At 41.2% G+C, this 13,932-nt stretch overlaps 3 protein-coding genes across 3 annotated transcripts; 2 read left to right on the top strand and 1 right to left on the bottom strand.

Moving 5' to 3' along the window:
• The first annotated feature begins 305 nt into the window (after positions 1 to 305).
• LOC141589638 (uncharacterized) lies at positions 306 to 785 on the top strand. Its single transcript, XM_074410275.1, has one exon. It carries the CDS (start codon positions 306 to 308, stop codon positions 783 to 785), a length of 480 nt encoding a protein of 159 aa, XP_074266376.1.
• Positions 786 to 3,004: 2,219 nt separating this feature from the next.
• On the bottom strand, positions 3,005 to 3,904 carry LOC141589607 (uncharacterized). The gene is made up of 2 exons (XM_074410273.1): positions 3,881 to 3,904; positions 3,005 to 3,814 (listed from the first exon to the last, which is right to left on the bottom strand). The coding sequence occupies exons 1-2, from the start codon at positions 3,902 to 3,904 to the stop codon at positions 3,005 to 3,007; spliced, it is 834 nt and encodes a 277-aa protein (XP_074266374.1).
• Positions 3,905 to 4,437: 533 nt separating this feature from the next.
• Positions 4,438 to 5,061, top strand: LOC141589591 (secreted RxLR effector protein 161-like). The gene has a single exon (XM_074410272.1). It carries the CDS (start codon positions 4,438 to 4,440, stop codon positions 5,059 to 5,061), a length of 624 nt encoding a protein of 207 aa, XP_074266373.1.
• The last annotated feature ends 8,871 nt before the right edge of the window (positions 5,062 to 13,932 follow it).

Here is a 13,932-nt window from a genome sequence, read left to right as displayed (position 1 = left end):
ATTGGTAAAGCATGATTAAATTTAAAGTCTCAACTTTGGTAATAAGTATGTTATTTATTATATTTGCAGCAATTTTACCTGGGAGTTCTACTGATGTTAAATTTGACATTCCTGAATTGAATGGTGATAACTATAAGGTCTGGAAAGAGAGAATGCTACTGTAGTTGGGATGGTTAGATATTGATTATGCTATTCGGAAAGACGAACCACCTAAAGTAACTAAGGAAAGCACTAAAGAAGCAATTGATCTTTATGAAAAGTGGGAGAAATTTAATAGTATCTCCATTATGTTCATAAAGACCAGAATGTGTGCTAGTATTCGTGGTTACACGATCAAAGATACTAAAGTTAAAGATCTAATTAAGGCCATCGATGAACAGTTTGCAACTTCTGATAAAGCTCTTGCTAGTACCTTAATAATGCAGTTTTCATCTTTGAGGCTCACCGAGACTAAAGGCGTGCGTGATTATATCATGCACATGAGGGATATTGCAGCTCAACTTAAGACCTTGGAAGTTACCATGTCTGACACTTTCCTCGTGCACTTCATTTTATGCATTCTTCCTCCAAAATATGCTCCTTTTAAGATCTCTTACAACACACATAAGGATAAATGGTCAATTAATGAACATATGGCCATGTGTGTTCAAGAGGAGGGCAGATTGTTAATGGAGGAAGGTGAAAAGGTGAACCTTACTTTTGCTTCTTCGTCAAAGAGGCAAAAGGATCACACTAAAGATAAGGGAAAGGGAAAGATTTCAGCTGAGCCAGCCATTAAGAAGTAGTCTACGTGTTTCTTCTGTAAAAAGAAGGGACACATGAAGATAGACTGCATAAAGTTTAAGGCTTGGCTAAAGAAGAAAGGTAATTTTGGTGCGTTTGTTTGTTATGAATCTAATATGGTTAATGTTAATCATAATACATGGTGGATTGATTCTGGAACTACAATCCATGTTTTGAATACCTTGCAGAGTATGACAAACCTAAGGAAACCAGTGGGCGGTGAACTTTCAATCTATTCAGGAAACCAGATTAGTTCACATGTGGAGGCCATTGGGACATGCAGCTTAATATTAAGTAGTGGTTTTATTTTGCATTTGGAAAAGACGTTTTATGTTCCAAATTTCTCTAGAAACTTGATTTAAGTATCAAGACTTGTACCTTTGGGTTTTACCTTTACTTTTTCAGACTCTGGATTCAGTATTCTCAGAATTCTGAAATTATTAGTTATGGTATTTTGTCTGATAATTTATATCGTCTTGAACTGCAAAATAATATTACTCATAATTCTATGCATGTCAATGCCGGTTTAAAACGTTGTATTATGAATGAGAATTCCTCTATTTTGTGGCACCGGAGATTGGGACATATCTCCATTGAGAGAGTAAAAAGATTAGTAAAGATGGAGTACTTGATACTTTAGACTTTACTAATTTTGATACTTGTGTTAGTTGCATTAAGGGTAAGCAAACTAACATGTCTAAGAAAGGTGAAAAGAGAAGTTCTAGCCTATTAGAAATCATACATATGGATATTTGTTGTCCGGATATGAACGCTAATGATCCAAAATATTTTATCACCTTTATTGATAATTACTCACGTTATATGTAACTTTACTTACTTCGTTCTAAGGATGAAGCTTTTGATGCCTTTAATTTGTTTAAGGCTGAAGTAGAGAACATATGCGGTAAGCGCATTAAGATTGTGAGATCTGATAGAGGTGGTGAATATTATGGTAGATACACTGAGAACGGACAAGCACCAGGTCCATTTGCTAAATTTCTTCAAGAGCATGGGATTGTTGCCCAATACACTATGCCTGGTTCTCTAGATCAGAATGGTGTAGCAGAAAGAAGAAATAGGACATTAATTGATATGGTGCGTTGTATGAGAAATAATGTTAAACTTCCTTCATTTTTGTGGGTTGATGCTCTTAAGACGGCAGCGTATATATTAAATCGGGTTCCTTCAAGGCTGTGTCTAAGATACCTTTTGAATTATTTAAAAGATGGAAACCGAGTTTGAGACATATACGCATTTTGGGATGCCCGTCGGAGGCGAGAGTATATAATCCACAAGAAAAGAAACTTGATCCAAGGACTATTAGTGGATATTTTATTGGATATGCCGAAAAGTATAAGGGTTATAGATTCTATTGTCCGTCTCATAGTACAAAGATTGTGGAATCAAGAAATGCTAAATTTCTTGAGAATGGCTTGATCAGTGGGAGTGACCTAATTCAGGACTTTGTCCTGGAGAGGGATCATCGGGAAGTTCCACCTTCTGATTCAAGTGACAAATTGGTTGTCATTAACACTCCTCAAGTTCAATCGAGTGTTACACAACCAGTGATAGAAATTCCACAAAATGTAGATCAAAATATGGTAGATCATAATGAGGAAGAGGTTCACCATGAGGATGAACAAGTTCCATTAAGAAGATCTATTCGTGAAAGGAGATCGGCTATTCCTGATGACTATGAAGTATATCTACAAGAATTGGATTATAACATTGGAGCTGATAATGATCCTATGTCGTTTTCACAAGCCGTAAGTTCTACATATTCTAACTTATGGATGAATGTTATGAAAGTTGAGATGAATTTTATGGCATCTAATGGAGTTTGGGATCTCGTTGTATTGCCTGATGGTGTAAAACCCATTGGGTGCAAGTGGGTCTATAAGACTAAAAGAGATTCACTTGGCAACATCGAGAGACATAAGGCAAGACTCGTTGCTAAAGGATTCACTCAAAGGGAAGGAATTGACTACACAGAGACTTTTTTTTTTTTGGGTGAAATGTAAGTATATATAAATCACGAAATAAAACGGTTCCAAATACAAGAGATTAGCCCACTCAAACTGAGTGGAATAGCCTCCAACTGATCACGGCCCAAAGCCTTACAATAACCCAATGGACAACAAAAGGAAATAGAGAAATCTCAGACCAACAAAAACATATCCTCATGTCGTCATCTTCAACCTTAGACTTCCCCAAATCGATTTCACTTCCTATCTGTCAACAACTCCAGCCAGCGACGATCCCCGTCCCCAGCCTTGGTGAGCTTCATTCCTCTCATTCTAGATTTGATTTCCTCAACTATATCACGAGCTACAGCTTTCCGGGTAAGTAATTTAAGTTCAAACTTACTTAAATTCCTTTGTCGCCAAACATGATACATGGTAGCATTGATAATAGCGTTGATCACATCCTGTTGCAGAGAGGATCCCTGCATGTTCAATCTCCAAGTCAATAGATCCCGAGAGGGAAGATGAACCCGAACCCAGGAGCTGATGATATCCAGCATAGCGGTGCTATATTCACACTGGAAGAAGAGATGTTCATTATTTTCGGTTCCATTTTCACAGATGATACAGGTATCATTCTCACTGATCCCTAATTTATGCAGCTTCTCTTTCGTATTTAAGCTATTATGATGGTAAAACCAGGAAAGCATACTGTGTTTAGGTATCGACCAGTTAGTCCAGACCAAATTCATCCACTCTATTTTGTCTCCTTTAGTTCTGAGGAATTCATAGCCTTTCTTGATAGTGTATTCTCGACCTTTCTGATCCACCCATTCATCGTGATTATAGGCATCTGCTAGTAAAAACTTAACTTGGCAGATTTTTCTCCAATACCAACTAGAGTCATTGGGGGGAGAATAATTCTGCCAGGTTTTGCCTTTCAGGTAAATATGGTTGATCCATTTGACCCATAGGTGGTCAGGTTTAGCATGGATCCACCATACCAGCTTACCAACTGCAGCCTTGTTCCATAGTAGATCATTTTTAAGTCCCAGAGACTTTTTCTCCTGTAACAAAGAAAGATTCTTTTCGAATTATCATGGCATTAGTAGCTCATTTTGATTACGAGTTACATCAGATGGATGTGAAAACAACATTTCTCAATGGTGATTTAGAGGAAGAGGTTTATATGAAACAACCTGAAGGATTATTCTCTAAAGATGGTGAGCATTTGGTTTGTAAGCTAAATAAATCCATATACGGTTTAAAACAAGCTTCCCGCCAATGGTATAAGAAATTCCATGAAGTTATTTCTTCATTCAGTTTCGAAGAAAATATAATGGATCAATGTATATATCTTAAGGTCAGTGGGAGTAAAGTTTGTTTTCTAGTGTTGTATGTGGATGATATTTTGCTAGCAACCAGTGATAAAGGGTTGCTACATGAGGTGAAACAATTCCTTTCAAGTAATTTTGATATGAAGGATATGGGTGAGGTATCTTATGTCATTGACATTAAGATCCATAGAGATAGATCTCGAGGTATTTTGAGGTTGTCTCAAGAGGCCTATATCAATAAAGTACTTGAAAGATTCAGGATGAAAGATTGATCACCAAGTGTAGTACCAATTGTGAAATGTGACCGGTTCTGCTTGGATCAGTGCCCTAGGAATGACATTGAATAAGAACAAATGAAGAATATTCCATATGCTTCAGCTGTTGGTAGCATTATATATGCTCAGGTCTGTACTAGGCCCGACATTGCGTATGCGGTTGGAGTGTTAAGAAGATATCAGAGTAACCCAGGACTTGATCACTGGAAGGCTGCAAAGAAAGTGTTAAGATACCTTCAAGGTACTAAGGATTACATGCTTATGTTTAGACGGACTGGGAATCTTGAAGTGGTAGGTTACTCCGACTCCGACTATGCTGGCTGCATAGATTCACGTAAATCCACATCAGGATATGTGCTTATGCTAGCTGATGGAGCTATGTCATGGAGGAGTGTTAAGCAAACCTTGACGGCTACTTCTACTATGGAGGCTGAGTTCGTATCTTGTTTTGAGGCTACCTCACATGGTGTTTGGTTGAAAAGTTTCATATCTGGGCTTAGAGTTATTGACTCTATTTGTAGGCTGCTAAGAATGTATTGTGATAATTCAGTTGTTGTGTTTATGGCTAAGAATAATAAAAGTGGAAGTCGAACTAAACACATTAGCACAGAGTTGATGATTGCAGATCCCTTGACTAAAGGCATGCCAATTAAGACTTTCAAGGATCATATAGTGAGAATGGGACTTGGTTCCATTATGTAGTACATTCATTAAGTTTTTTGTAAGAAACTTTTATTAAGTTGGATATTTTCTCATTTGGATTTATGCGCATATTTATAAAGTAATGTTGAGAAATATCATTTTGTTTGAACCTCGAGTAAACGTGGGGTTTACTCATTAAGTTAAATGTGTGTGGTGTGAGTGACTTGATATATTGTGATACATGGAAGATTAATTCTTGCTCTAAGAGAATTCGTCGCCATGATCCATATGTTGTGTCTCTTGTTAAATGGACCAAGTGGGAGAATGTAAGATATTTCCATAAAATAAATAAGTATTATATTAATATTTAGTTAAGTTATTTTATGGAAATTAAGTTGGTCCATTATATGATGGAATTTACCTAGGATCATGTTTCCACTATTATCTCCCATAACTCACCATTCACAATTTAGGAAACTGTTCAGTTGACTCTTTGATGGCAAGAGTCTATATAAGGGGAACATATTTATTCTGATTAAGGTTCACTGAGCCTACCTCATTAAGAAAATACACCGTCTAAATTGTGAGGCTGAGGATTTGGAAGCCAAGTCATATTTGGGGCATAAGAAATTGGGTTATTCATTAAGACGGATCAATTATTTCAAGCAATGGCTGGAGGTAAGTAATCGATCTTTTTTGTCGCTTCCGCAATCAGTTTATACATGTTCATTATGAGACTATAACATGTTATTATAGACTATAAAACTTACAGGTGATGCATAATCGTCAAGGGATTAACCTTTACTTGTCTGAAAATATGTAAAAAATGTTGGACATAAACCTGGTTTTTGGCATTCAATGGTTGAAGGTAAGTGAGGAGATTCCAAAACCAAGAAACGAAAGAGGTAGTAGGGTTCGAAGTAGTATCAATGCCAAGGTTGTCACACTTCCAAATTCTCATGGTTATTACGCAGGTACGAAATAAATGGTAATTTATTTCCTCTTCTTTGCAGCCAAACGAGCATAAAGGACTTATTGGGCAGCCTTTCTCTGCAAGAGACTCCACAGTTGGTATAATGTCATGCACTAGTTTTCAAAAAAAAAAACGATATCGGGGTAGGCACGGAAGATCCATATAATATTCCACTTGATATTTGGCAGAAGTGAAGGTTGTACTAAAGAAGAAGCTAAGGACAACAAATATTTATAGCCTGAAGAGGTGGTTTAATTCCCGTCGCTTGTGTACTTCCAATATATAAAATCAACTCGAGGTAAGACGGGCGTTTCCATAGCACATATATGCTTTGCCGTATCAAACGTGAACCATTTAAGGATTTCAGGCATATTCCATTTTCCATTTGGAAGAATGAGAGAAGTAGGACTAATCACAGTATCAGGGAGCCGATTTTTCAGTTTCGAAATATTACCATTAACCCAATTATCAGTCGCCAAATTTATATGATTTCCATTTCCATATTTCTAAGCAATACCATTTTTGAACTGAAGTGAAGCCTTATAGATTCCTTGCCAAGCATAAGAAGGTCGAAAGCTTGCAGATCTTTCACGAGTCAGGCACAAGTCTTTTGAGTAACGGGTTGTAAACAGGCGTGCTACAAGCCTACAAGCAGGTCAGGATGATTCCGAATTCTCCAAAAAAATTTAAAAAGTAAAGCTTGATTCATGATCCGTAAACTCCTAATTCCGACCCCTCCCTTGTCTTTTGAAGCACAAAGCAAGTGAACATTTTTTTTTGCAACATTATAGTCGCATTATCTTAACTAATAAAGAACTAGTATAGACTATAAGAGATATAAGTTTGTGAATGGAAATTGTGTATTAACATTGAGAAGGATACAATGTATTTATAGTGTACATATGCTAGCAACTATGGTAAGTAAATAATTTACATAATAAAGAATAATAATACTTTCAATATTTACATGATCAACTTGGAATATTTACTAATGGTGAGATATATGGTTAATACGCCCCCGCAAGATGGACGTCCGATGAGTAAGACCAATCTTGGAGCGAAGTTCAAGGTGCTGAGGCTTGTGTAAAGGTTTGGTGAGAATATCAGCCAACTGATCTTTGCTTGCGACGTGCTGGATGCGAACTTGACCATGAAGCAGCTGCTGTTTGACGAAGTGAAATGAGAGTCATGTGCTTCATGCGAGAGTGAAAGACCGGGTTTTTGGCATAGAGAGTAGCGGAGATATTGTCACAGAAGATGGCAGGAGGTGTAGGAACTGAGATATGGAGCTCGGTGAGAAGGTTACGGAGCCAGAGAAGCTCGGTTGTGACGGATGCAATAGCCCGAAATTCAGCTTCAGTAGTGGAGAGAGCAAGACCGCGTTATTTCTTGGATGACCAGGAGACGGGATTGCGACCAACATAGAGAATATAACCAGTGGTGGAAACATAAGTGTCTTTGTCACCTGCATGATCAGCATCACAAAATGCATGAAGACGGGATGGTGAGTCTCGATACAATTGGAGGCCAACGGTTTGAGTCCCTTGTAAGTAACGAAGAAGACGTTTCAAAGCAGTCCAATGGGTGGTGGTTGGGTGATGTAGAAATTGAGCAAGACGGTTAATTGCAAAGGCAATGTCAGGCCTGGTGAGGGATAGGTACTGGAGGCTACCAACAATAGCACGATAGTCCGAATGGTTATGAACAGCTAAGTGATCTTCACGAATCAGGGGAGGAGAGGTAGCCATGGGTGTCGTAGTAAGCTTAGCTTCGAGCATTTTGTATTTGGTTAAAAATCATGAACATATTTGGATTGATTTAGGTGAATGCCATGAGGATTATGAGCAACTTCAATGCCCAGAAAGTAAGATAATGGTCCTAGGTCTTTAAGCGAGAAACGTTGAGACAATTGGTTAATAAAGTAGTGTAGCTGGGTAGGATTCGGTCCAGTGACGATAATGTCGTCAACGTAGATAAGCATGTAAATGAAGGTGGTTTGTGTCTGTAAAATAAATAGAGATGAATCAGAAACTGATTGTTTAAAACCATAGGTGAGAAGATAAGAGGTTAATTCTGTGTACCAGGCTCGAGGAGCCTGTTTAAGGCCGTAAATAGCTTTATTCAATTTGCATACATGATCGATTTTGGTTTGATTAACGAAACCAGGTGGTTGTATCATGAACACATCATCACTTAATGTGCCTTGAAGAAACGCATTATTGACATCTAGTTGCCTTAGTGACCACGAGTTTGTGACAGCTAAGGATAGAATTAAACGTACGGTCGTGGGTTTGATGACGGGACTGAATGTCTCATTGAAGTCAATGCCAGGTCTCTGATGAAATCCCTTAGCTACAAGGCGTGCCTTGTGTTGTTTAAGGGTGCCATCGGGGTTAAATTTATTTCTGAAAACCCACTTACATCCTATAACATTTTGAGAGGAAGTGCGGGGAACGAGAGTCCAGGTGTTGTTTCGTTCAAGGTCATCAAATTCTTCTTGCATGGCGGTTCGCCAGTGAGGAAGAATAAGGGCTTGCTTGACTGTGTTTGGTAAAGTATCACTGGTGGACGAGGCTTGAGCGAGGTTGTTAGCGTAGTTGGGGTTAGGTTTCCTAATGCCATTAGCTAGACGAGTAACAATGGTTTTGGGAGGTGGCTGGGCAGCTTGTTTGCGAGCCTTAGGGGTGGAGTTCGGGGGTGCAGCGGAAGTAGTGTTAGAAGTAGAGGTGTCAGGTGGGTTAGACTCGTGGTGGGAAGCCGTGGAGTGTGGCACAATCGAAGGACGAGGCCGTCGTGAATAGGTGATTGTGACAGTAGGTTGTAGGGTGTGGGTTCGATGGTTGGAGTAGGCTGATAAGATGTGGGTGTGGACATGGCAGTGGGCAGCGGAGAAAGGATTAGTATATGAAGGGTACACCAGTCATCAACTACGGGTGTAGGGGATGACGAGGTGGTGGCGTGAAATGGGTAGGTTTGTTCGATGAATTTTACATGTCGAGAGGTATAAATTCGATGAGTTTTTGGGTCTAAACAATGATACGCACTTTGAGTATTAGAATAACCAATAAAAATACAAGCTATGGAGCGATCTTCTAGCTTGTGTTTGGTATACGGTCTGAGCCGCGGATAGCATAAACATCCGAAATTTCGAAGCTTATGGTAGTCGGGTTGAATTTGATATAATTTAAAGTAAGGTGTTTCACCATTTAAAGTTTTGGTTGGTAGACGATTTATGAGATATGTCGCGGTAGTAAATGCAAATGGCCAATAAATTGTGGGAAGGCCAGCGTGATTAAGTAAGGCAAGACCGGTTTCTACAATATGTCTATGTCGTCTTTCGGCATAGCCATTATGTTCAGGGGTGTGAGGCGGACTAGTACTATGTGATATGCCATTATCGAGCAATGTGTGATTTAATTTAGTATATTCGCCACCATTATCTGAAAAGAAGCAACGAATGGGTCGATTAAAATATTTTTCAACTAGTGCTTTAAATTGTGTAAATACGTTAGTGGTTTCGGACTTTCGTTTTAAAGGATATAGCCAAACGTATTTAGTATAATGGTCTACAAATATGACGTAATATTTGTAGTTGTCACGAGATAGGACTGGGCTAGTCCATAGGTCTGAAAAAATTAAATCCAAGGGTGCGTTTGAGGTGATCGACGTGATAGAAAATGGGAGTTTTTTGCTTTTAGAGATACAACAAGAATGACAGTGGTCAAAATCTCGAATGCGAAAAGAGAAAGTTTTATTAATAAGTTGAAGTACATCGTATGTTGGATGACCTAACTTATGGTGCCACGAAAGAGGCGTGGTTCCTTTCCACGAAGGAGGCGTGGTTCCTCTATGTTGGAGAGCGGCTTGATTGACGACCGGTGGTGGACACCATTCATACACTCCCTTGGTTGCTCGGCCCTGGAGGAGGGTTTTCTGGGTTTGATGATCCTTTACAAAGAAGAAATTATCAGTAAAAATAACATACGCATTGTTGTCATTACATAACTTCGAAATAGATATAATGTTGCGTGAAATTTGTGGAACATGAAGAACGTTTCGAAATTTAAGATTATGCATCGTAAACGAACCTGTATTAGCGATTTGGAGGGCGGAGCCGTCACCAATTATGAGATCATCAAGGCCATCATAGGGCGAGTGGAATGCTAGTGTGTCTAAATCATGCGTAAGATGGTGCGAGGCGCCACTGTCAAACAAAAAATTGGGGTTTGGAGTGGTGTTAGCGTAGGACTGGTTGCCGTAATTGGCAACATGTGCTTGCGGTGGGGCCTGCGGTGGGACATGGTGTTGACGATAGTTCGGTTCAGGGAACGTAATATTGGGAAATAGTTTCCTGAACAGCGAACAATTAGCAATAACATGACCTGTTTCCCGACACCATTGGCATCGGCCTTTGAAGGGACGTGAAACAGGGGGGTTTGATGGCGAGTTTTGGTGAGAAGGTTGTTGATAGTAGGTGGCAGAGGGTTGTCGATTGGTGTTGCGGTATTGGTTGGTTTGACGGTGGGCTGGGTTAGCCGAAGGAGTGAAGTGGTTGTGAGAGGTGGAGTTGTCATGGTTAGATAGTAGGTCATGGTTTAACAGTTGCTCGTGAAGAGCTTCGAATGTGATGGGTGTGTCTCTGCCTCTCACGGTGGTAATTACGGGTTTATAGGTTTCATAGTCGAAGCCTTTGAGGACTCTATCTATGACGTCCTCGGGGTCGAGGATTTTGCCCATGAGAGCGAGTTGATCAACACAAACCTTTATCGAGTTCATGTAATCGGTTATGGTTTGGTCAGTTGTTTTGAAAATAGATTCAAAGCGGTTTTTAAGTTGCATTATGTGTGCCCTTGAGGGGTTGGCATAGGTTTGAGCAAGGATGTCTCATGCTTCCTTGGCGGTTTTGGCCCGTACTATTAATGGTTGTAGGGCAGCCGAGAGGGTACCCATGAGGGCGCCAAGAATAAGTCCATCTTGTTTGAGCCATGTCAAATAAGACGGAATTGGTTGCTCACCTTTGGTGGCGTCAGTCATGGTTTTTGCAGGTGGTGTCTCGGTTCCAGTGACGAAACCGAGAAGGCTAAAACCAAAAAGAATATTGGTTAATTGGAATCGTCAGGCGGTGTAGTTGAGTGCGTTGAGTTTTACGCAATGGTTCAAGTTAAGCGAGGTTAAAGGTTTCGATGTTTCATGTGGATTGGGAACAACGGTATCATTGTGGGGGGTGTTGGTTGCCATGTCGATTGGTAAGAAAGACGAAGAAGAAGCGGCGTGGCGTTTGAATAAGGGTTTTTTAGGTCGAAGTGTTAGGTTGGATCGATGAGAGCCTTTTGATACCATATAAGAGATATAAGTTTGTGAATGGAAATTGTGTATTAACATTGAGAAGGATACAATGTATTTATAGTGTACATATGCTAGCAACTATGGTAAGTAAATAATTTACATAATAAAGAATAATAATACTTTCAATATTTACATGATCAACTTGGAATATTTACTAATGGTGAGATATATGGTTAATATAGACCTCGTGCAATGTATGCACGGTATCTATAGAGTTTCATGTATTTTTCTTGTTTTTAACTACTCATTGTATTTTGATTAGAAAAAATAAAAATTTAAATCGTAAGAAGTAATGAAATGAGTATTTTTCTAAAAGCGTTTTTATGTTTGTTCCGGGTGTAATTCCAGAGCAGTTATATGTTACCACCCGTGCTTGTAGAATGACGTCTTTAGTTGAATCCTCCTTGCGGTCTCCTGAAACGATGAACAAACTGAGGGCTCGGCTTTGGACCGAGCGAACTCACTCCGACGCTCAAGTCAGTAACTTAGAGAGGTAAGTGGTTGTTACTTGGCAAAGTACGTATTGTAGAGAGATAAGGAAGATATTACCAGATGAATAGTGATTCTTAGGTTAAATTGTGGATCCTTTCCTCAATGATAGTTGAGGAGTATTTATAGACTTTCACCTTTTGTCACGTAGTGGCCAAGTGGCCAAGTGGCTAGCGGTGGAAAGATCGATCTACCCCTCGGCCGAGGGACCTATGGCGGGCCGGCGGGCCCTGTTGACTCACCGCCGAGGGGTCTTGGATATGAGTTCGCGGATGTGTGCCCCGGCTGGCTGGTTGCCCCGGCCGGACCCATCCGACAGCCGAAACGAGGCCTCGTCGGTTAGGGTTTGTCTAAGCCGTTGACTTGCTTGTGGATATCTTTGACCTTGCTCAATGTGTTGACTTGGTCAGCGGGTGCAGAATATGCCCCATCAATTTGCCCCCAGCGTAGTCTATGCCGTGGTATGGGCTCCGATGTATGCTGAGCGTATATTCTGCGCAAGTGAAAATTTTCTGCCCCGGCTTCTTCTACCTCGGCGTGGTTCTGCTTAGGCCGTACCATATCCCCCTTCCACATGGTTGTGCAATGGACATCCGATGTGGAAAAGGCAATGACGCTGGCTGAGACCAGGGTTGAGAGTGCCGGTTGTTTCTGATTGCCCCCTGGCCGGTGCTTTCTGGCTTGGTTGATCATGTGGCCGGCGGAGAAAGGGATACTTAGGATTTTGTTGAGGAAGATGAACAGGCAGAGAGATATGAAGGGGCATGTTGAAGACGCTTGGTCACTGTTGCATTGATTGACATTCAACTGTTGCAACGATTGACATTCCGTGGTGCATGTCGACACGTGTCCGATTCTTGATTGGTCGACGTTTCATGGGCTGTGCCCTGATTGGTCCCTCTTCATGGGCTTTCCTCTATAAATAGGGCAGTTAGTCTTTGAAATTGGGCACCAATTTCGTTCTCTTAAAATTTTCTTTCCTCCAAATTTCCAAGGGTTTTTCTCTTTTCTAATCTTCAGTGTCGTTACTTTGGCTAGTGTTTTTCTTCAAGGTAAACAAACAAACTTTTCTCGATCTCTTATTTTGTTGAATAACTGTTGCTACCATGTTTTCTACTGAGGCCGGACCTAGTAACCCTGCCCCGAGGGGTTCCCTGTCGCGTCTGGATGAAAGGGAGGCACTGGCCGCCGTCCCACTAAGGTCCGGGGGTCCGAGGTCTCCTTCTCCTGAAGTTGATCCTCAAATTTTGGAGGAATGGGAGGATGATGATGATGTTGATGACGACGGAGACGATTTCGGTGATGATGCTGAAAGGGCTCATCCTAATGAGGGGAGGCAGTACGTCATGGATCACGGCGAACCTTGTAAGGTCGGCCCTGACCGTACTTGGACCCATAAGTTCGCCCGTTGTTCCGGCGAGACATTTTTCGAGGGCCATTTCTACTTTGGCAGGGGATACAAAATTGTTATCCCCGAGAGGGGTCAGCCATCTGTTGCCCTCCACCGGGTTGCACCGCGTATATATGCGGACACGAGTACGGGCTCCGGCTTCCATCGAATGATTACGTTATGGCCATCATTAGGGCCATGAACGCGCTGTGGGCCCACTTCACCCGTTGGCTGTTAGGACCATAGTCGGCTTTGTCTGGCTCTGTCTCTTTAAGGGGGAGGTCCCAACGGTTAATTTATTCCGTCGGCTTCACCACCTTCGGCCGTCGTTTTCCGGTCGCGTCGGATGGTACAGCGTGCAAATGGAGCCGGGTTACGTCTCCGTTGATAAGCTGTCTTCTTGTAAAGACTGGAAAGATCGGTGGGTGTATATTGAGGTGCCGGATGACTATCCGCTCCCCCGGTCCTTCCAGCACCAAGTTAATTTGCGGTGCGAGACTAAGGCAGAGCATGACAGATGGGTTAAACGGAAAAAGCTTAAGATGGACGCCGACAAGGTCCCTCTTAATGAGGATGAGAGGCTGGCGATGAGGCTCTTTGAGACGGACAAGAGTGGGGCGTCGAAAAGATGGATCCCCCCGACGCAGATCATCCTTCAGGATGAGCTGCTCTGCCATGTCGGCCTCATACCGGCCCTGGCGCAGGGTGAGTGGGGTCGGTGTGAGGCCCATGA

Source organism: Silene latifolia, chromosome 1 (genome assembly GCF_048544455.1).
Source record: "Silene latifolia isolate original U9 population chromosome 1, ASM4854445v1, whole genome shotgun sequence".
In the NCBI taxonomy this organism is placed as follows: domain Eukaryota; kingdom Viridiplantae; phylum Streptophyta; class Magnoliopsida; order Caryophyllales; family Caryophyllaceae; genus Silene; species Silene latifolia.
The sequence above is the reverse complement of the archived record's forward strand: the minus strand, read 5'-3'. Positions and strand labels throughout refer to the sequence as shown.